General features: G+C 45.7%; 1 protein-coding gene across 4 annotated transcripts in view; it reads right to left on the bottom strand.

Annotated features, from left to right (window-relative positions):
* The window catches only part of DNM3 (dynamin 3), a gene marked incomplete at both ends in the record, with an annotated part of 508438 nt that overhangs the window by 293963 nt on the left and 193396 nt on the right, over nucleotides 1–21079 (bottom strand). For all 4 annotated transcript variants that reach the window (XM_080699096.1, XM_080699095.1, XM_080699094.1 and 1 more), the window contains 5 exons: nucleotides 792–878; nucleotides 14728–14866; nucleotides 16239–16306; nucleotides 18358–18493; nucleotides 20802–20944. In XM_080699096.1, coding sequence (XP_080555222.1) covers nucleotides 792–878; nucleotides 14728–14866; nucleotides 16239–16306; nucleotides 18358–18493; nucleotides 20802–20944 — 573 coding nt within the window. The remainder of the gene's footprint in view (nucleotides 1–791; nucleotides 879–14727; nucleotides 14867–16238; nucleotides 16307–18357; nucleotides 18494–20801; nucleotides 20945–21079) is intronic.

A 21079-nucleotide genomic window follows, 5' to 3' on the forward strand; every position in this document is an offset into this window, starting at 1 on the left:
AATAATAATAATAATAATAATAATAATAATAACAACAACAACAACAACAACATCATCTTTGGGCTGGAATGTAGCTTGATGTTTCATAAAGAAAGCCTTGCTTTACAAAACACAAAATTGTCTGGGTTCAATCCCCAGCAGCAAAAAAGACACACAAAAAAAGCTAAAAAATAATAATCTTTCCAATGCACAGAGCTGGAATTAGGAAACAATTTCAAGGTCTTGCCTTACAACCCATTTCATTTATAAAGTAGAAGTGTCTAAAAGAGCAGTTCTTAAATAGTTTCCTTCTTCCAATCATAAGTTCCATGGATAAACTGGTTAAAAAAAAAACCTCAACTATTCTTCTCAATAAAAAAATAAAAACACTGAACATTGTGTATGACATTTTAGAAATTTATAAACATCCTGGAGCCCATATGTGGGCCCATTAAAAGTTATGAACCTCTGTCTTAAAGAAAATACTGTGGTATGTTTCTGGCTTAGTGGTTTTCGAGTCGGATGTGGATGTGCTGGGGGTGCACCAAGGGGTCCTGACACGTTGAAGGAAAAATACAGCAGAACTCCTTCTCTGTTTGAAATTTCATTCTTCTGAACTCATTGCCTGTGCTCATATTTTCAGCATGCGTAAGATGTTAGGAGAGTGACACATGTATAGTATTCACAAATAAGCGGAAATAAACACTGCGTGGGTACACACACCGCTGCTTTTTCCACTAAGGGCTAGACCGCCAGAGGACGGTGCAGAGGACTCCTGCCCACGGGGACCGGCCCCAGGGAAGGCCCCTCACCTGGTCCTTTGTCTTCCCCTCCCGCTCGCGGATGTGGTTGGCAACGATCCTTTCCGTTTCTTCACAAAGTCGGGGGAAGTTTGCCAGCTGTCAAGAAAAGAAAGGCTGAGTGTTAATATGATACTCAAAATGTTGTGCTACAAAAATAAAAGGAGCTGAGATAAATTATGCTATCTTTTTATTTTAAAGGACTTACTGGAATTGTCATATTTTCGTGCATATGTTTTTATTTATTTATTTTTTGTGTGTGTGTGTGTGTGTGTGTGTGTGTGTGGTACTGGGGGTGGAACCCAGGGGCTTTCTACCTCCGGGCTATACTCCTAGACCTATTTTATACTTTATTTGGAAACAGGTTCTCATGAAGTTGCCGAGAGCCTCACTAAGTAGCTGAGGCTGGCTTCGAACTTGTGTGATCCTCCTGTCTCAGCCTCTCAAGCACGGGGATTACAAGCGTGCGCCACCACGCCCGGCTAAAACCCAACATCTTTCAGTAACACTGGACCACATAGTATTTCCTTAAACTTGTGAGAGTTAGAGTGAGGCCTCCCAGCTGGGCGTGGTGACACAAGCCTGTAATCCCAGTCCTCAGGAGGCTGAGACAGGAAGATCACAGGTTCAAGGACAGCCTCAGGAACATAGCAAGATTCTCAGCAACCTAGCAAGACCCTGTTTCAAAAACAACAAATAAAAAGGGCTAGGAGTGTAGCTCAGAGGTAGAATGCCCCTGGATTCAATCCTCAGTTGTACAAAAGAAGAAAAGGAAAAAGCTAGGTGTCCCTGAGGTGTGAACACTGAGGCTCGCCTAGGGTCACCGTGCACACCGTATCTATGGTTTACATGATGCCTGTTCGTGTCTTGGCAAGATGACAGACTACAGGCTTCACAGAACCATGGTCATCACAAGACCCTCTAATCACCTCGTAGAAACCTCAGTCACGTGCCCCCAGCCTCCTGGTGCTGAGTAGAAAAAGATGTGCAACCGTGTACGAGAAGTTCACCTCGGTAACTCTGAAAGATCCCTGAATTTACTCTATTTTCCAGAGTAGATACAGGGCACTTTTAAAACAACCTCTTAAAAATACAGGCTCCTAGCCGCCTGCGTCGCCTCCAAAGTCACGTGCGGTGGCTCGCAACACTCCCCATCCTTTCTGTGAAAACGAGCTGATTACCTGAATCCTGAGACCAACATTCATGGAGAACTTATTTCTTGGATTATTGCAAAACACAAATGGACTTTCCATTGCCCATTTTGGAAACATCCCCCAGGGAAAACTCAGCCATGCCAGACCCTCAGACCCTCTCGGAGAGCCCCCCCACACCCTGTTTATCTCTGTGAGGCTAACAGAAGCCTTTGGGGAAGAAGGAGGGAGGGACAACAGCTGATGGAGCCATCCTTCTCAGCCAGGGCGGAGCTGGGGGCCACCGCCGTCAGGCCCCTGCACCCACATCCCCCGCTCCCCGGGAAAATGGCTCTTCAGGTCCCCCCTCCCCTAAAGGCACACTGCCTGCCGCAGACACACACAGAGGGGAGCCGCACTCTCCACGACAGCTACAGAGTAGATTACAGAGAAGGTTATTTTTAAAACCACCCAAGAGGGGCGTTCTAAATATTTATTCAGAAACTAAATACTTGACAGCTGAAGGAGCCCAGGCCAGTACGGGGCCACCATCGACTCAGAGAAAGGCCAAAATGACAGGAGTCTCCCATGAGGCTGAGCTATCGAAGAATGCCGACATGTCGTGCGTGCGTGCGTGCGTGCGTGTGTCTTCATCTTTCCAAGCTTGCTACCCCGAGCTCAATTTGACCAGGAAAGAAATCTGCCCGAGTCCATCATCGTGTATCTGCCATTGAGACAACATAAAGCCAATCACATACGCTCTCAGTGGAACAAAGGAGACAGAAGAGCCTAGAACTCCTCCTGGAGGAAGAGCGTTGATGGAGACGTCAGCAGCACAAGACCTGGCACTGTCTAGAGGCAGTGACAAAATGGATGGGCACTAGCTGCAGCCGGCTAGCAAGGATGGTTGGAGAGCAGAAAGAAAAAGCTGGGTTTAAGCCAGAATTGGTGGTGCACACCTGTGGTCCCAGCACTTGGGAGGCTGAGACAGAAGGATGTAATGTTCGAGGGCAGCCTCAGAAATGTAGCCTGACCCTCAGCCACCTAGTGAGACCCTGCTTCAAAACAAGAAATAAAAAGGGCTGAGGGTATATAGCAGAGGTAGAATGCACGGAGGTTTCATCCCCCATACCACCCAAAGAAGTAAGTAGAGGGATAAGTAAATACATTTTAAAATGCTACTTTTAATAGCTTGCTCTCAAATGTCAAAAGCATAGCTCTTCTTATAAACTGGGAGAAGAAGTCCAGCAAACAAGCAAAATGAACAAGTCCAGCCTACACCAAAAAAAAAAAAAAAAATCAAAACCTGATGAAGATTTCTACCAACCGCCCCATTAGCTCATCCGGTGAAACCCCTGCTCAGCGTGCCTGGCTTTGCTATTGGTTGGAATAACTTTCCATTCCTAAGTTTAAATCACACCAGCCATTCACTGAGCAACTGCTAACAGTCAGCTCTGCACTCATCTGTGTCAGAGAACCTGATATTAAAAACTTTACGGCCTTATACCCAGGAGCGGAGCGGTGGTGCACACCTGTAATCCCTGTACTTAGGAGAGAATTGCGAGTTTGAGGTCAACCTCAGCCATTGAGCGAGCCCTCAACAACTTAGCAAGATCTTGTTTCAAGATAAAAAATAAAATAGGGAGCCGGGCATGGTGGGCATGCTTGTAATCCCCGCGCTTGGGAGGCTTAGACAGGAGGATCGCACGGGTTTGAAGCCGGCCTCAGCTACTGAGTGAGGCTCTCAGCAACTTAGTGAGACCCTGTTTCCAAATAAAATATAAAATAGGTCTGAGAGTATAGCTTATAGCTCGGAGGTAGAAAGCCTCTGGGTTCCACCCCTAGTGCCACCAAAAAATAAATAAATAAATAAATAAATAAATAAATAAATAAATAAAATAGGGCTCAGAGATAGAATACCCCTGGGTTTAATCCCCAGTGCCACAAAAAAAATAAATTAAATCAAACAATTAAAAAGCCTCAGGGTCTTGAGCAGCAGGTTAATAATACAAAGTAACAGTTATGCAGAAGGAATTGTTTTTAAAGAAAAAGAAAATACAAATAAGTAAATGGCTAAACCTGCCAGAAAGGAACCCCTGGGATGTAATGCACACAGAAAATGTAGAGAAACTACATCTGTATGATGAACATACGGCTTCTAACTAAACTTTACAATCTAAGCGAAAGGGTGCTTACACCACTTGAATATTCTTAAATAATAAGGAAGGTTCAATAGAGGAACAGAGCTATATATGTGATTTTTCAGAATCAAAACCCCAAATATTCAGTTCTAGGAAAATTTTAATGATGTTTATTCTGAGAGAAAGCCACACTATAATTCAAGGAAATACAAAAACACATTTTAATTACGCCCAAAATTTTAAATGTTATTTAGGGTAGTTTATAATTATTTTGGTGGAACCTCAATATAAAAATTTAAACATGGACCACATTTTTCTCCAGAGCAAAAAGACCACTTGAAAGAAACTTCTAACCAATAAACCAAAAATTACACACTTATAAAATTTAATAACCATCAATTAATTGGATATAAGGGCCAGGCTATTAGGTTTCTCCTGGAACAGGCGTGAGCCCGGGCAAGATTTCTGTAGCTTTGAGAGGAACTCGTCCAGTGCCCCAGGCACAGCTCAGGTTACTAGGCAACCACTGTTCAGACAGCCACACCAAAGTCACTCAGAAAAGAGACCAAAACCTGGACACAATGTCTTCTACTCGCAAGACCTGGCCTGATTGGTTTTCATCAACCTAAAGACATGGCCCATGTTTCTAAGAGAAAGCTATAAACCTTTAAACGCTGGGCACTTGCTCCAAACTGAGTGGCAATAAAATTACACGATCATTTTCTTCCTTTTTTTTTTTTTTTTTTGGTGGTACTGGGGGTGGAACCCAGCGGCTTTCTACCTCCAGGCTATACTCTCAGACCTATTGTATATATTTTATTTGGAAACAGGGTCTCACTAAGTAGCTGAGGCTGGCTTCGAACCTGTGCAATCTCCTGTCTCAGCCTCCCAAGTGCAGGGATGACAAGCGTGCGCCACCACACCGGCTTTTTTCTTCCATTTTTCATGCCATAAACCCTCCCCCACCAAAAAAAAAAAAACCCTGGAAATTCCTTACTGGGGGAACACAGTGTCAGGTGTATCTGGAAGATGAGAACAAGTCATCCAGCACGGCACGTTGCTATGAGAAAACTCCACCAGGTCCATTTGCGTTCACCAGGAGCACCTGTAACCACAGGGCGATGGAGGGCCCCAGACAGCCTTGTGTCACACCATCAGGCAGCAGGAGGGCCTTGGAACTGCACAGTGGTGGCGTCTGCTTTAGGAGGAGCACGGGGGACGTCTAGGCAGAACTTTGTGAGGTTGGGAGAAAGGGAGGAGCCAGGTCCACGTTCGGTAAAGGGGACCAAGAGAAAAGCTAGTGCTAGCCCCCCTCCAAGTGGGTAAACCCCACATATCTTCTCAAACTGGCAGAAGGATGAGGGGAAATGACCATGGGGGAAACAAGTCTTAAACAGAAAAATTAAGAGAATTTTTGTATTATTTAGCATAAAACTAAAACACTCAACCTTCGGGTGAAATCAAACTGAAAGACAGAAGAGACACCGTCTCCCACTTAAATATTTCATGAAACAGCCATAAGAGAGTGTGGCTTGACACTGTTTAAACTGTCTTCATCTCCCTTCTCTTCCCAAGTTTCCCCCAGTAGACACATTAATGGGCAGTTAAGATGGAAAAAGAAAAATCAAACAAAAGCAGAGGCCATGATACCATCTAAAGAAAGAATTAATTATAACAATCACAAGTCTTTAATGAATTGTGAAATTCAAAGGTGGGACTCTGGGTCCCTTTAAAGCCAAGTTCCAGGCCCAAATTCCTGGTAGTACCCAATAAAAGGTTCAAACATTAATAACCAGCCTGATTTGCAGCCTGGGGGCTGAAAGCCTATTTATTACATCAGGCATCTACCATATGCAAACAGATCACAAAATGTGTTTGACTGGAAGCTAACCATTAAAGGAGGTGAAATGCAAGTGTGTGTGTATGTGGGCGTGTGGGCGTGTACGTGTGTATGCGTGTGTGTATGTGTGTGTTGCTAGGGGATAAGCTCAGGAACATTGTACCTCTGAGATACACCCCCAGCCCTATTTTATTTCTTATAAGGAAGGGTCTTTCTGCGTTACTGAGACTGGCCTTGAGCCTACAATCCTCCTATCTCAGCCTCCCAAGTCCTGGGATTATGGGCATGTGCCATCACGAAGTCTTTTAATACAAAGAGAAAGCCACGCCCCATGGCCCCGGACCTTACACAGATCCTGTTCAAGCGTGATGCTCTAACACCCTTCTCCTTGACCCTCCTTCAGCCAGAGTGGCCTCGCCAGCTAAGTCCACAAGAAAGATCCCGATATTCTTCCAATTATTCATTCAGTAATCACTATTTTTGAAAACCTGGCTGTTTTCAATGTTTAAAGATCCCTTTAGCGCATTTTTTGCAGTGACAAGCTTAATAAATCAAGCCCCCATGCTCATAGAGAGGCTTACGTCCCCAAGGTCCCTTTTTTGTCCAACAACAACAAAACACACATATAGCACAATTCATAGAGGGGCGTGTGTGCATGTGTATGTGCGTATGTGTGTGTGCGTGTGTGTGTGTGTGTGTGTGCGTGTGTGTTTGTGTGTTTGGGGAGAGGGTTGTGTGATGGTAGATAGAAAAGTGGGGTAGGCTCTGATTAGGGGGCACTGGAGCAAAGGCCTGAGGGAGGGGAGGGCGTGGTCCAGGCGGGTCTCTTGAGAGAAAGCATCTCTAAGAGGAAGGAGGATGTGAAGGTTCTCCCGCCACATCTTCTTGGTCCGCTAACAAGAGGACAGCATCGTGGCTGAAGCGGATGGGAGACAAGAAGACTTGAGTCTAGAGATGAAAAGGGGTGAGAGCAGGCGGAGCTTTGAGACCATGTTAGGGGATTTGTACTCACTTGTCCTGTATATTCAGGGCCAGACATTTGCTTACCAAACATGCCACAAAACGCAGGGTTTTTTCTAACAGCATCTTTTAAAAGAAAAAATAAACTCCTTCCCTGTATTTCTTACAGCCAACTAAGTAATCTTTTTTTTCCTAAGCAAGGAGGAAAAAAATCAATTAATTGGTATCACAGCGATCCAAGAATGTGGTTTCCCAAGAGGCTAATAAATGGCACAGTTGCTAAACTGTGGCAAAAAAAAACCAAAAAAAAACAAAAAAACAAGATGTTCTTTTCTGTGCTTCCTGAAAAGAACGTCAGGACCCTATGACGATGTCCTAAAGAAGAGGAGATAAAGAAAAGCAGCTGAAACAAATGCCCACCAGAAAGATTCCAGCAGGGAGACGGCCGCAGGGAAACCAAGGGGCTAGCAAGCTGTAACATACGTTCCTGCCCCGCAGTACCCCACGACAACAGGGAGAGGCAGCCCCGGAGAAATTCACTCCCCTGGCTTCAAAGTCTAGCTCTGCGCCGGGTTATTTGAACACGCATAAATCTCATATGTTTCTCACTGATGTTTATTTATGTGGCTTACGGAAAAAACATTTAAAGATTTTACACATAAGGCCTTCAACACGAGGGGTTATAAATGAAAATAATGTTTTAAGTCTGTGTGTGTAAAATTACAAGATAGCTGAAATAATTATCCATTTTTACATTGCCCGAGGCAGTCTTGATTTACTCTGATTATTTCAGGGAGAGTATTAATAACACTCCCTTTAAGTCTCAAATAATGTCCTGTGTTGGACAATAAATTATATAATCACCTTTTCTAGGCCTCGTGTTCAAAAGGGGTTAGCTAATAAAGTCTTGGCATACTCGACACTAATTAGGAATAGGTTTGCAAAAGATTTTAATTAGAACAATTTTAGAAGTTTTAGCGCTAAGAAGTCCCCAAATCAAGAATATCAAAACAAGGTATAAGAAAAATCACAGATGTCTGAAAGAAAACCTGCCCAAATATTCTCATTTTTAAAAGGAATGACTAAAATGCTCTTTTAAAACCAAGTACAGACAGGTGTGGTGGCACACACTTGTAATCTCAGCATTTGAGAGGCTGAGACCGGAGGGTTACAGTTCACGGGCAACCTCAGCTACTTAGCAAGACCCTTCGCAACTCAGTGAGACCCTGTTTTAAAAATAAAAAGACTAAAAGCTAGGGCTAGGGTTGTAGCTTGGAGGTACAATGCCCCTGGGTTCAATCCCTAGTACCTCAAAAAAAAAAAAAAACATTTTTAGCATCAGGGTAACTTTAGGACATCTAAATTGTTAGTGTTTATAGAGTGCCCATCAGGTAGAGCTGGTCATTGGACAAGATACTAAAAATATAAAAGACACAGCTCTTTTCAAAAGGAGATGATACTCAGATGTGGGGGCGCATGCCTGCAATCCCAGCACTTAGGAGGCTGAGAGAGGAAGATGGCAGGTTCGTGGCCAGCCTCAGTAACTTAGTGAGACTCTCTATCAAGATAAAAATAAAATAAAATAGGGCCGGGAGGATAGAAAGCCCCTGAGTTCCATTTCCAGTACCAAAATAAATAAATAAGTAAATAACTTTTTAAAAAGAGCTTAAACCAGGCATAGTGGCTCATGCTTGTAATCCCAGCATTTGGGAGGCTGAGACCAGAGGATTGCAATTCGAGGACTGCCTCAGCTACTTAGCAAGGCCCTTTGCAACTCAATGAGACCCTGTTTCAAAAATAAAAAGACTAAAAAAATAGGGCTGGGGGTGTAGCTCAGAAGTACAATGCCATTAGGTTCCATCCCTAGTACCTAAAAAAAAAAAAAAAAAAGAGCTTATAATCAGCAAGAGGAGGTGCTCACACATGCCAAGCCAGTCCCCAGGCAGGACCAGGAGTGCTATGTTGGAAAGAGATGTAGGGACCAACTGGAGCATAAAGTGAGCAGAGACCGGGACGACTCCCAGGCAACCTCTAGGAAGAGTTGGGAAGAAAGATGATGATTGCAGTGGGTTCTTAGGAATGAGGAACCGCAGGTGATGACGGGAGGGACAGGGAGACACTCTCGAAAACGGGAGTGCCCTGTAGAAATGCCAAAGGCGTGAGCAGTGTTTAAGGATACACCACTGCGATTGGCCCGAGCAAGCGGCGTGACGCCAGATGCAGCTGGAGAAGTCTTCAGAGATCGGAAGATGACACTAAATACAACCCGAAAGAATTCCAACTTTCTTCTTCGGGCTTCAGGAGGCAGTGATTAATGAGGCAGGCAAGATGCAGGTTAGAACTGTAGAAAGGCCACTTGGACAGCCGTGGGGAGGATGACCCTGAGGTAGAAACGTCAGCGAGGAGGCCTCTGCGGTAGAGAGGGTTTAAAAAAAAGGTTCTGGCCCTAAAGTAAGGCAAGAGAATGGCTGCGGTCACTGGTAAAACAGTTACAAGAGCGAATAGATTTGGGGTCATCAATATTTTGAACTTATTAAGGACTGAACTCACCAGTCCTCTTGAACTATGCAAGACGTGATCTGACAAGGAGAAATTAGAGTAAGAAGAGAAGAAAACCAGGAGCCAGCTCTGTGGGTGTGGGACCCCAGCATGCAGGGACCAGCAAAGGTGATCAGCCTCTTGGGGGAGGTGGGAAAGAAGTCAAGGGAAAGATGGAAGAGAATCGGCGAGAGAGGACTGTCCCCTTCCAAAAGCAAGGAGCCCTGGGGTGAGGAAGAAGAGTTCCCATGAGAAATGGCAGTCAGGACTCAGCTGACCCTGCCCATAATTATTCCCACAGAGTGATGGAACAGGAGTCAGAATACAGGGGAGGAATTAATTAAAGATGACACTGTAAAGATAGTGTTAGGGTTTGGATCTAGAACGTTCCCCAAAGCCTCCTGTGCTGGATGCAGGCTTGGTCCCCAGGGCAGCAATGTCCAGAGGTGGCACTTTGGGGAAACGATTAGGTCACAAGGGCTTGGATCTCACCCATTGATTAATCTGTTGATAGCTGAATGTATTGATAGCTGAATGGACCACTGGGAGGTGTTGGAGACTGTAGGAAGTAGGTGTGGCTAGAGGACACAGGACCCTGGGGTGTGCTCTAGAAGGGCCTCCCTTTCTTCCTCCTCCTCTCCCTCTCTTTCTGCATCCTAGCAGCAGCTCTGCCCTCACGACACCCTTCTGTCATGTTGCTTCTACCTTGGAGCCGGCTGACCATAGACTGAGCCTCTGAAACCACAAGCCAAAATAAACCTTTCCTTCTTTGAGTTGATTTTCTCAGGCATTTTGTCTCCGCAACAAAAAACTGACTAATACTGAAAGCACAAACTACTTTTTTTTTTTTTTTTTACCCAAGAAGCTTGGCCATGAAAATAAAATAGGTTCCAATGTATCATTGGCTCCTCTTTAAATGAGGAGAAATAGGCGTGGTGGTGCACATTGGTAGTCCCAAAGCCTGGGAGGCTGAGATAGGAGGATCACAGGTTCAGGCTAGCCTAAGCAATTTTGCAAAACCCTGTTTCAAAACAAACACACAAAAGAACTTAGAAAGGTTGAGGGTGTATCTCAGAGGTAGAATGCTCCTGGGTTCAATCCCCAAAAGCAATAATGATGATGATGATGATGATGATGATGATGATGAGCAGGAGGAGGAGTAGGAGGAAGAGGAGGAAGAGGAGGAGGAGGAGGAGGAGGAGGAGGAGAAATATAGAGTTAGTTATATTCTCATACTTAGGAATGTGACAGAGATGGTGATGTTCCAGAAAACACAGATTCAGAAGAGTGAGTTGTCTGAGTGAGAGCAGACGGGCAAGGCGTCCAGCCATGGTCAGGGAACTACCTCAACAGCGACAGAGATAAGGGAAGTGTAGAGGTAAGCCTGGGAGTCAAAAGACAAGAAATCAATACATCCATTGATGGCCTCTGTATTCTTGCGAAATCATGACTAGACGTGAGGAAGAAAGTTATGAGTGAAGTGGCTAGAAGAGAGAACTAAAGGTTCTCCATTATTATTGTGGAGATCAGAGGAGGTCACTAACAAATAACACACCGATTTAGACTAAGGTAGAAAAATGGGAGTGGAGCATATCATGAAACCAACCTACACAAACGGGGCACCTCTCTCCAAGCTCGTCAGGAAGCTGGGGAAAGACCAAGACAGATGACAAACCGTATCATTACCCTTGGAGTCTGGACAGATGGCAAAGTTAACCCACTCAGAACTGAAGTGACCAGTCAGAAAGTCAAAGATGCTCTGGCATGGTGGGCTCCAATAGTTAAAGCTGGGAGAACAGGGACCCCCACGTTAGCAGCAAATCTCAGTTCTGTTTAAAAATCTAGATCTATCTGTGGTGGAGTAGAACCTAAATTTCAAACCCCCTCTGAGCTCTTCTACCAATTCCCCAATCGCTTTCAAATCTAAAGGAGGAAGGAGTACGCGAGTGTGCGCGTCGTGTGGGGGTGGGGGGGCATCGGCATTCCGCAGCCCTAGATTTAGATTTCATGATTTCTTGGGAAACATTTGTTGGTGATGAAAAGGACCAGAAGATGTCATGACAAGCAATGCAAGCAAGGACTGAGTGGAGAGCCCAGAAGTGAAAGATCTCAAAGTCAGGAGCCGGAGAGTCAGACATGGCCGTCACCGGTACACTGAAGCCTTCTGCACTGAAGGAGGGTTCGGATGAGAGGGGAGAATGAAAGCTGGGTTCTACAGATCCTGCTGAATGCAAAGGAGGGACTAGGGCTTAGCAATGATGGTGAGTACCAGGGAAGAGTTCAGAGGAGCTGATGTCATGGGGCCCTCATGGAAGACCCTCCCCCAGGAAACTGACAGAATCATGCTCAGAATCTACCACGGGAGAAGGAGGCAGATGCCAGGCTCCTGCATGCCAGCTTTGCACTCATAAATAGCCTTCAATGAAGAAAGCAATCAGTAAACAGTCACCTCAGGGAGAGCACTTTGTTTTCTTTTATTTAAGGCAGTCTATGGAGTGGTTGAGAAGATAGGAAAAATGTACAGGAGATGGATGGGGGGGTGACGGAAAGTCGAAGGCTGGAGGAGAAGAATGGAAGACAGGAGGATTCGGGAACTAGCTGCCTCGTCTCCTGCCAACTGCTGCTTTTCCAGTAAGTGGGATAAAATGAGAAATGATTAAAAAAAAGATTCATACATACCATAAACACTTTATATAACTTAAAACATAAATGTACGCACATGTGCTGATCTTTTGATGTAAGGCCAGGGCCCGCCCCCTGCAGCTGGATCTGCTGATCGGAATGAACGCATCTTCTATCTTACATAAACCACATCCTCCAGTTACAATTTCCAGTTTTGCCTTGTTGAAAGCGGAGGAAGGACCCGAATCAACTTGTGAACTAATCTGAAGGTGCAATGAACTAGAATTTTATAGCCTCCAACATAGAGACATATTCTCCTACCATCATCTTGCCTCTGCCTAATTAACAGCAAACGCTTTTGTAGCAAACCTCCATCAAAGCTTTCCACATTATTCAGCTTCGTTTTCAGAGGAACAAAACTCAGTTTACTTACTCTTCGTTTAAAGCATACAATTGAAATAAGGATAGCTGCTTAACTGGGTTGGGGGACAAACTTATTAATTCTCTTCTCCCATTTTCTATGACAGGGCTTCCTTGTGTGTTCCTAGGAATTCAGCACATACTCTCCAAGTTCCTCATTGAGAAGTCCCCGAGGACAACTGAGCCTTGGAAAGAGGACAGGCTCACTGGCAGAAGTCAGAGCACGCAGACATTCTAAAGAAAAACCTTCTGTCCCAACACATCTGTGTCCTGACAGTGGCAATCCATATGGTTAACAGGGAATCTGGTATTGGTTAATCCTGCAGATCAGTAAGAGAGCGATTGAAAAAGGCCTGGAAATTGACAGGTGGCAAAACAGTCGTGCTTTGAAGAGACGGTCACTGACGGCAGAGACGTGACGCGCCCGTAACTGGCTTCGGGTCCCAGTGCCGCGGGGGCATCGGGTGATTTTCTTTTCCCTCAGTGATGTCTGCTTCCCTGTCCCTCAGCCCCTTACTTCCTGGGGCTTTTCCAGTTTGGGAAAAGAGAGACCAGGAGTTCAGGGACAAGGTGGAAGACTGTAAGAGCTGGGGAGAAGGGGTCTGGACCTTCAGGGTTCTTTCTGGGCCCCGGGAGACCCCCAAACCCCCTCCCTTCCAGCCTCCACACCTTGGCATCCAGCCTGCTTTTGCCTCTCACCTGAGCTATCTGTCAGGTCACTGGGAATCAACATTCATATCCACTCACATTACCTCTTTATTATTATTATACATATGTATTTATTGGTACATCGTATTCACGAATCTTAATGGGGTACAAGATGGTAGAGGCGTACACGCACACATCACTCGTTTAGCCCTTCCCCAGTTTCCACTCCACATTACCTTTCTCATTCTTTCTTCCTACCGATTTTCCAGGGAGGTTTCTCCCAGTAGCCACATACAAAGGGAAGAATAACAAAAATGAAGAAAACCAGAATTCTGCGTACCTTCAAGAAATGCTCATAGCCCCAATGACCATTGTCCCCAAGACCAACTGCCTGGTCAGTGGTCATGGGTGTAGACCTACCCTACCCTTGACACCAGCCCTAATTCTCTTTTTCCATTTTCTATCCCAAGGAAGATTGCTCGCATGCTCCTAGAAATTCAACACAAGGCCGGGCGTGGTGGCGCATACTTGTAATCCCCGCGCTTGGGAGGCGGAGATAGGAGGACCGCGCTGGTTTGAAGCCAGCCGCGCTTAAGAGACCCTGTTTCCAAATAAAAATATAAAATAGGTCTGGGAGTGTAGCCCGAAGGTAGAAGGGCTTCCAGGAACCCCAGTACCACCAAAATAAAAAGAAGAAAGAAAGAAATTCAACACATTTTCTCTATATTCCTGAGTGAGAATCCCCCAGATTGGGGATTCTCTCCCTCCAGTACATGACAATATAGGTTCAACAGATATTCAAGGTAGAAAATACTGGGTGAGGCTAACGTGGCCGCTCACAGATGAGCCACCACTTGGGGGCGCTCGCTGTGGCTAATCAGTGTGTTGGTGCCGTGGGTCTCAAGGTACCGTCTTGTTTAATCCTCCTGAGATTCCATTGTTATCTTCAGAAGCCCATTTCACAGATATATTAGCAAGGCCAGAGGAGTTAAGCGTGATGGCTGAGGTCACACAGAAAGTCTCAGAGCCAGGATTGGAACCTAGGTAACTGGGCTTGAAAGGCCGGGCTCAAAATTCCCAGCCTCAAGTGGAATCACTTACACTTTTGAGGAGGAAGAGGGATGTACTGTGTGTGGACCTACCTCTCAGCTATACCCGCAGCCCTGTTTTACTTTTTATTTTGAAACAGGGTCTCGTTAAGTTGCTGAGGCTGGCCTCCAATCTGTGATCCCCCTGTCTCAGCTTCCCAAGAACTGAGATTACAGGGGCGTGCCCAACTAGTTTATACTTCAGATGGAAGAACTTTCTTATTATCATTCACAATATCAACAATCTCCTTCACCTAACAATTAACCTCATTCACACACCACCATGGGGAAAAGAGGGTGTTCATCTAATTACCCTAAAGCGGCGGCTATCTGTTTAAGACAACACAAAGAACTTAGTCGACTACACTGTACTCTTCCTGGTCCAACCGTGCTTGGGGTGGGTTGATGGAGTGGGTTTCTGCCTATCATAAAAGCAGTTCTCATACAGAGCTTGCCAGTCCTCCCCCTCTACAGACGCACGGTGGAGCGAGACTCCTGCCACCGGACAGGAAAGGTGGTCAATCAGTGGCCGCCCCTGGCAGGCCACACAACAGCGCTTACTTTTTTGGTGCACTTCTTGACAGTATTGATCAGCTCCTGCATCACCAGGTCCACACTCTTCAAGGAGGGCCCCTTCAGCTTTACGATCTGCTTTTTCACAATCGCTTCAAACGCCATGTCTGGGGTGAACAGTCCTGTCCTGAACGTGAAAGCAGCAGCACATTAGATCTGAACAAATGAGGATCAGCCAGGCGTCTTTGGAAAAAGCGTAAGGCAATGTGTCACGTAAGCGTGGACTAGACCAGCTTCAGAAGCTATGCTGGAATGCGCGCCAGCCACAGAACCATTACAACAGCATCTTTAACAGTGCCACGCCATGCTAAGTGCCAGTCTACGGGAGACTGGCAAAACCTGAAAACAACACTTGGGCCGGCGTGCAGCTCGTGGCAGAGCGCTCCCCTGGTGCGTGCAAGGTCTGGGCTTCAACACGGGGGCCACAGACAAAAGCAGCAGCAATAACAACCACGATGCCCAGTAACTCCCCACGGCTTATGATGAGAACCTCGGCCAACAGTGAGCTGGAACCCGTCTCCTCTCACTGCTCTGAAGCAAAAAAAACAAATGCATTTGACCCTCCGCGTTGGGGGGTCTGTATCTGTGATTCCAAGCAACTGATCGCTGATTGAAAACATTCAGGAAAAGAAAAAGATTTTTTTCTTGTTATTGCCTAAAAAATGAGGTATAGCAACCATTCACATAGCACTTACTTCCTATTAGGTAGAGTAAGTAATCTAGAGATGATTAAAAATAAGGGATAGCCGGGCGCGGTGGGCACGTTTGTAATCCCCACGCTTGGGAGGCTGAGACAGGAGGATCGCGCAGGTTCAAAGCCAGCCTCCCTGGCTTAAGAGACCCTATTTCCAAATAAAACATATAAAAATAGGTCTGGGAGTGTAGCCTGGAGGTAGAAGAGTTCCATCTCCAGTACCATCAAAAATAAATAAATAAAAAATAAAAATAAAATATAGGGAGAATGTGTAAACGTTCTGTACAAATACAGTGCCGTCTCATTTAAGAGATTTGTGCATATGTGGACTTGGGGACCCATGAGGGACCTCGGAACCAGTCCCTGGTAGATACCAAGGACTGAGAATACTGTAATAGAAATGGTATGCTGAATTTAAACTCCTGTTTCTGTAGGATTCCAAAAGCAACCTCCTCTTTGCGGGACAGCAAGTGAGCTGCATCTCACACTTAGAAAGAGTAGCATTTCTAACGCACACAGCCTGTGTTTTCTAGGAGAGCTACATCATAGCCACAGTGAGCCCGGTGGCTCTGGGGCTGAGGTCCTAGGTGCTGGAGAAAGAGGACAATGGTCCAGGGAGCCAGGAATCCATTTTAATACGGCAACATGCCTAAATTACCATTGTGCCCAAACTAAGATTCCTACTCGTGAGTCCCACTTAGGTGCCTCTCTGCTCAGACGGCAAAAGGCGACTTGACTAGCCCTTTGCAAACATTCATTCCCTTTGGGTGTCTCGACCCGAGGCCCCAGCGCATGCGCCGCTTGCCTGATGCCGTGTATGTTTTTGATAGCGTAGCTTATCTCTCTGCGCAGCTCTTTTTCGTTGAACTCCATCTGCAGATGCAAAGCGAGCCATGGTTACCACACTTAATTCCTTTGAATAGTAATAAGACGATTGAATTGTACAGAACGAAAATCACTCGACTTAGTTATTAATACATGGATACTCATGTCTCTCCTAAGCTAAACCCAGATGGTCAAAACATCTGTTTATATGAAGTTCAAGGCACCAGAGAACCCCGGGGGTTTTAGGGAGCTCAAGGGGAGCGGATTTAAACTTTATTATATATGTGGAGCGCCATGCAGAAAGGATGAGTTCTTGACATAAACCCAGCCATTCATTTGAACCAAGCCGTTCACTGCTCTTTGTCTGACTAGAGTAGATTTGAGGACGGGAACGGATGCACGAGCAAGGTGTTTCTTGATGGGCAGCCACGCCCGGCTGTCCTGAGATTAATTAACAAAGTTTGCGTTTTCTCCCTGGCCGTTTTAACCGCCTGAGTTCGAGGCCTCTTTATGAAAGGAAATTAATAATATTTCGCCAAGCCAGCACATGACAGCTCGCTGTACAAATATTTCCCAGAAGTCCTAGGTACTGTAAATCTTCTTGGACGTAGGATCAAAGTGTCACGGAGCTGAGTGAGTCCTGGAACATGGGGTTCGTCCGTTTCCTCCCTCCCCTTCCTGCCCTAGCACCACGGCTTGCTGGCCTCTGGTCTCCACTACTGCCTGCTGCTTGGCTCAGTCCCCCTGCACTTGGGCCGGGATTCCTCTCTGTGGGCCGTGTTTCCATAGCACACCGAGCTGAAGTCTAACACGTTGCTTAGCACATTTTAATAAAACGATCTATTTACCCATTGGGATCCCACACCGAGACATAAGCACCCCCTTTTATGTCTATATGTGACAACGAAGCAGTTGCTAAAACCAGCAACTGGCTCACCGGGAACTTCACATTCGGCAAGTCCTCAGTTTACCTCATCTGATGGTACCACTGTTGACTCAACTGGGAGCGCCGAAGCCTAGGGGGGTGATCTCAAATCTTCTCTCTTCCCCATCTTCCCTATTTGTCTAAGCTCGGTAGCCCTCACCCCTAAAATCCCAAAGTCATCCACTCCCGCACCTCCTCTCTCCTTGCAGGTCATTTGTACTAGGAGGCTAAAGAAAAGGCACTTTCAGACTTTACTTTGCATAAGACCCCTTCTAAGACCCCGGGTCTGACTGCAGGTTTACGATTTTGTACTGTTCCTCTCCTAGGGAGGTTAGGGGGCTCCAAGACTGTATAAGCTTCCAGCCCAGAAGGAAGCGGGCCTGCCTGTGGTCTGGCCCTGCGGGCTGCTTTGCCTTGCCAACCTCGTGTCCCATGAGAGCCGGCAGGCATGGTGTTCTTTTGGATTACCAACCAAAGTGAGCCACGCTTCTGCTTAAATCCTCTGAGAGCGTCTTCCTGTTAAATAGAAACGTTTCACTCCAACCTGGAACGCGCCCTGGGAACCAGGCACTTTCTTCCTCCTGAACCCGTTCATCTGCCGGCACCAGCCACATCTGTTCTTCACCTGAGCCCTCGTCCCTGCTGAGGCTGCCGCTTCCCTGGGACTCTGCCTTCAGAGCTCCCCATGGTTGACCACATGTGGCGCCGGCCATGATTTATACATTCCTTGCTCGGAGACCTGGCCTGAGCGCCCCACTGAAAGTGGCTCGCATGTTACCAAAGGAACCCTTGCTATTTTCTCTCGCTGTCTGTTTGTTCAAAAGTCCTTCCCCGCAAGACAAAATTAAAACCTGAGTCTTCATTGCCGGTGTCTAGAATTCTGGCCCAGTGTAGGGGCCCATGAAATATTTTTAAATCCACTGGACAACACGCAAACATAGAAAACTCAATTTGTTTTTTATGAAATGATGAGAAACATCGTTAAATCCCATGAAGTAGAATCAGAAAAGGAACTACATCTCTCCCAAATCTCATGACCTGAGCACAAAGGTTTTTCTTTAAAGAACTATGGCAGTCCTATACGACTTGCTTAACATTACGCGGAGAGGTTTATGAAACAGGATTAGCAAGCGCAGGAGAAGGGAAGGCGAAGAAAAGGAAGCTTGGTACCAACCTTCACTATCTCGAAAGGAAAGCGCTCATGGAAAATGCGGTTGATTTTAGCTCCACCCGAGAGCTCCAGGGTGTCTACTTGGTCCCCTGACCCTTCGATTCGCTTCTCGAAGTCCACTGCAAACTGCTGGACCATCCTAGGGGAAGGGTGAATGAAAAGTAAGTTCCAGTTGAAGTTCTGTGGCTTTGCGTGTCTATTCTATTCCGCTCCCGTTGCCCCTTAGGGTCCCTTCCGGGCGCTCTTAGTGGTACCTAGGGTAGAGTTAAGCCCACGCTTAGTTCAGCTTGGGGAAGGTGTCTGTCAACAGAGGAATGGATCACAAAAGGGTGTGTCCACGTAATGGAATTTTAGGCAACCAAATTTCCATTTGCAGGCACACAGTGGAACTCTACTGGGCCATAAAAAGAACAAAATTAAGTCATTTGCAGGAAAATAAATGAACTGAGAATATTGTGCTCAGTAAGAACAGCTGGTCTCAGAAAGTCAAGGCTCAGATGTTCTCTCTCAAATATGGAAGCCAGAGAGCCATTGAGACGTCAGGTGAGCGAGGAGGGAGGCCGGTAGAGCAGTGCAAGGCACCTGGGGAGGAAGGCGGGAGGGAAAAGGGGGCTTGAGGAAGGAAATGGTTCAAATGATGCTATGTCCAGTTATGACGCTACCGACTCTAAGTCTGTCATAAGCACAGGAGGAGGGGGGCGCAGGGATCGGAGGGGACACAGCGGCGCTGCGTGCCTCTGCTGCTCTTACCCTGAACCTCCTCACGATGGATATTGCAATGCACAGATAAAAGTACATATTTTAAAAGAGGAGGCATTCCTTTCTCCGTAACTCGGAGAGATTTTACAAGCGCTGAGCAAACCCAAGAATTAAAAAATAAATAAACTAGGGAAGAGTTGCATCCAAGAAAAATGTCCTTTGCTTAGTACGATCTTATCATTTTAAATGAGAAAATGTGAGGTATTTAACATGCTTTTAAAATGGTTTAAGCATTTAAACATCTTCCTCAAAGAAGAGGACCCTATTGTGTATTATTTACTTGTTTTATTTTATTTTGTTCGTACTAGAATGGACCCAAGGTCATTCTACCTCCAAGTTACAACCCTAGTCTTTCTTGTATTTTTTTAAATTATTTTGAAACAGAGTCTCACTAAGTTGCTGAACCTGGCCTTGAACCTCTGATCCTCCTGTCTCAGCCTCCTAAGTACTAGGTTTTAATAGGTGTGTGCCAGCACAACCGGCTCTTTTATGTATTTTAAATGCCAAATGAAGGATGTTTTGATTTCAAGACTGCAAAGGTGCTAAATGTGCCCTAAGAGGCATCATGCATCCTCTTTAGAGGCAGCACGTAGGTGTCTTGGAATGGAAGCCAGGCAGGAGTCTTCCCGTGGAGAGGGGCCTGATTAAGCCAAAGCACAGGGGTAGAGACATGTGGGTTTGTACCACTTTAAGCCTCACTGTAATGCACAATTACAATGCACCAATAAAAGTCTAAAATAGCTAGGTGTGGTGGCACACGCTTGTAATCCCAGTACTTGGGAGGCTGAGACAGGAGGATCACAGGTTCTTGGTCAGCCTCAGCTACTTAGTGAGGCCCTCGGCAACTTAGTGAGACCCTATTTCAAAATAAAGAATAAAAAATAGGGCTGGAGGTAGAGCTCAGAGTTAGAATGCCCCCGAGTTCAATCCCCAATACCATAAAAATAAGTCTAATAAGACAGAGACAAAGACAGACAGGCAGACGAGGCCAGAAGAGGTCAAAAGACAATGAAGCCGTAAGATGCAGGAGGCAGGTAATTCCCTAACAACTGTGACACCCTCTCCCGAGGCACCTCCGGGATAAATCCAGCCTAAGGATATGAAGACCAGGCAGGAGGAAAAGATGCCTGGCAGTTTACACATTTATATTTTTAAAGAGCTACATTAAAATCATTACCAAAAAGGAAAAAGCAATTTAAATGCAGCTTCATTCTCTGTCCCTTTTTTAAAATTCTTGTTTCTCATTCCACTGAAAAATACACACAGATAAATCACATGAAATAACTGAAATAAAAAGATAATAAGAAAAAGGGACACCCACGGAAACAGTTGTAAAAGCCAGATGACAATTTATCTGTATTTACTCACTTTTAAGGCTAAGGACAAAACAAAAACAAAAATAAAAATCAACCGGGCTGAGTTTTCATTAACCCGTTTTTTTACCCACTGACTGAATCCAATCTCAGAAAGATAATTAAAGTGGGCATAGGGATGGGCATTTGGTTAAAATTTTAATAACAGAATAAGATAAAGAATTACGCTTTGGAAAAACACATATCCTGCACAAAGTCCCTCAGATACTTGGCTTGCTGTTACCGTGAAGCCTAGAACACCACGTGGAAAGCGTCGGCGAGAGGGGACGGCAGACACCGCTTGAGGGGAACAGAGGAAGAGAAGAGGGGACCTACTGCAGCAGGGCTTTGGTCTTCCTGGTGGGGTCTTCCGGTTTGAAGTTTTTATAGGCTTCTACTTCGTGTTCTATGGAGAGCAGCTGGCCCTGCAGCTTGTTCCTGAAGTTGGGCAGGGTATCTCGAATGTGGTTTGTAAGTTGCTAAATAAAACAAAATCATGCACATGTCCGTCAGGCTCAAGGTCAAGGCGTGAATCACCCTTCCCCTAATCTCCCGCAACCTTGGAGATCTCCACACATTTGAGACCCTGTGGCAGACAGCGGGCAGGAGCACCA

Source organism: Muscardinus avellanarius (assembly GCF_963383645.1).
Source record: "Muscardinus avellanarius genome assembly, chromosome: 7".
Classification (NCBI taxonomy): Eukaryota; Metazoa; Chordata; class Mammalia; order Rodentia; family Gliridae; genus Muscardinus; species Muscardinus avellanarius.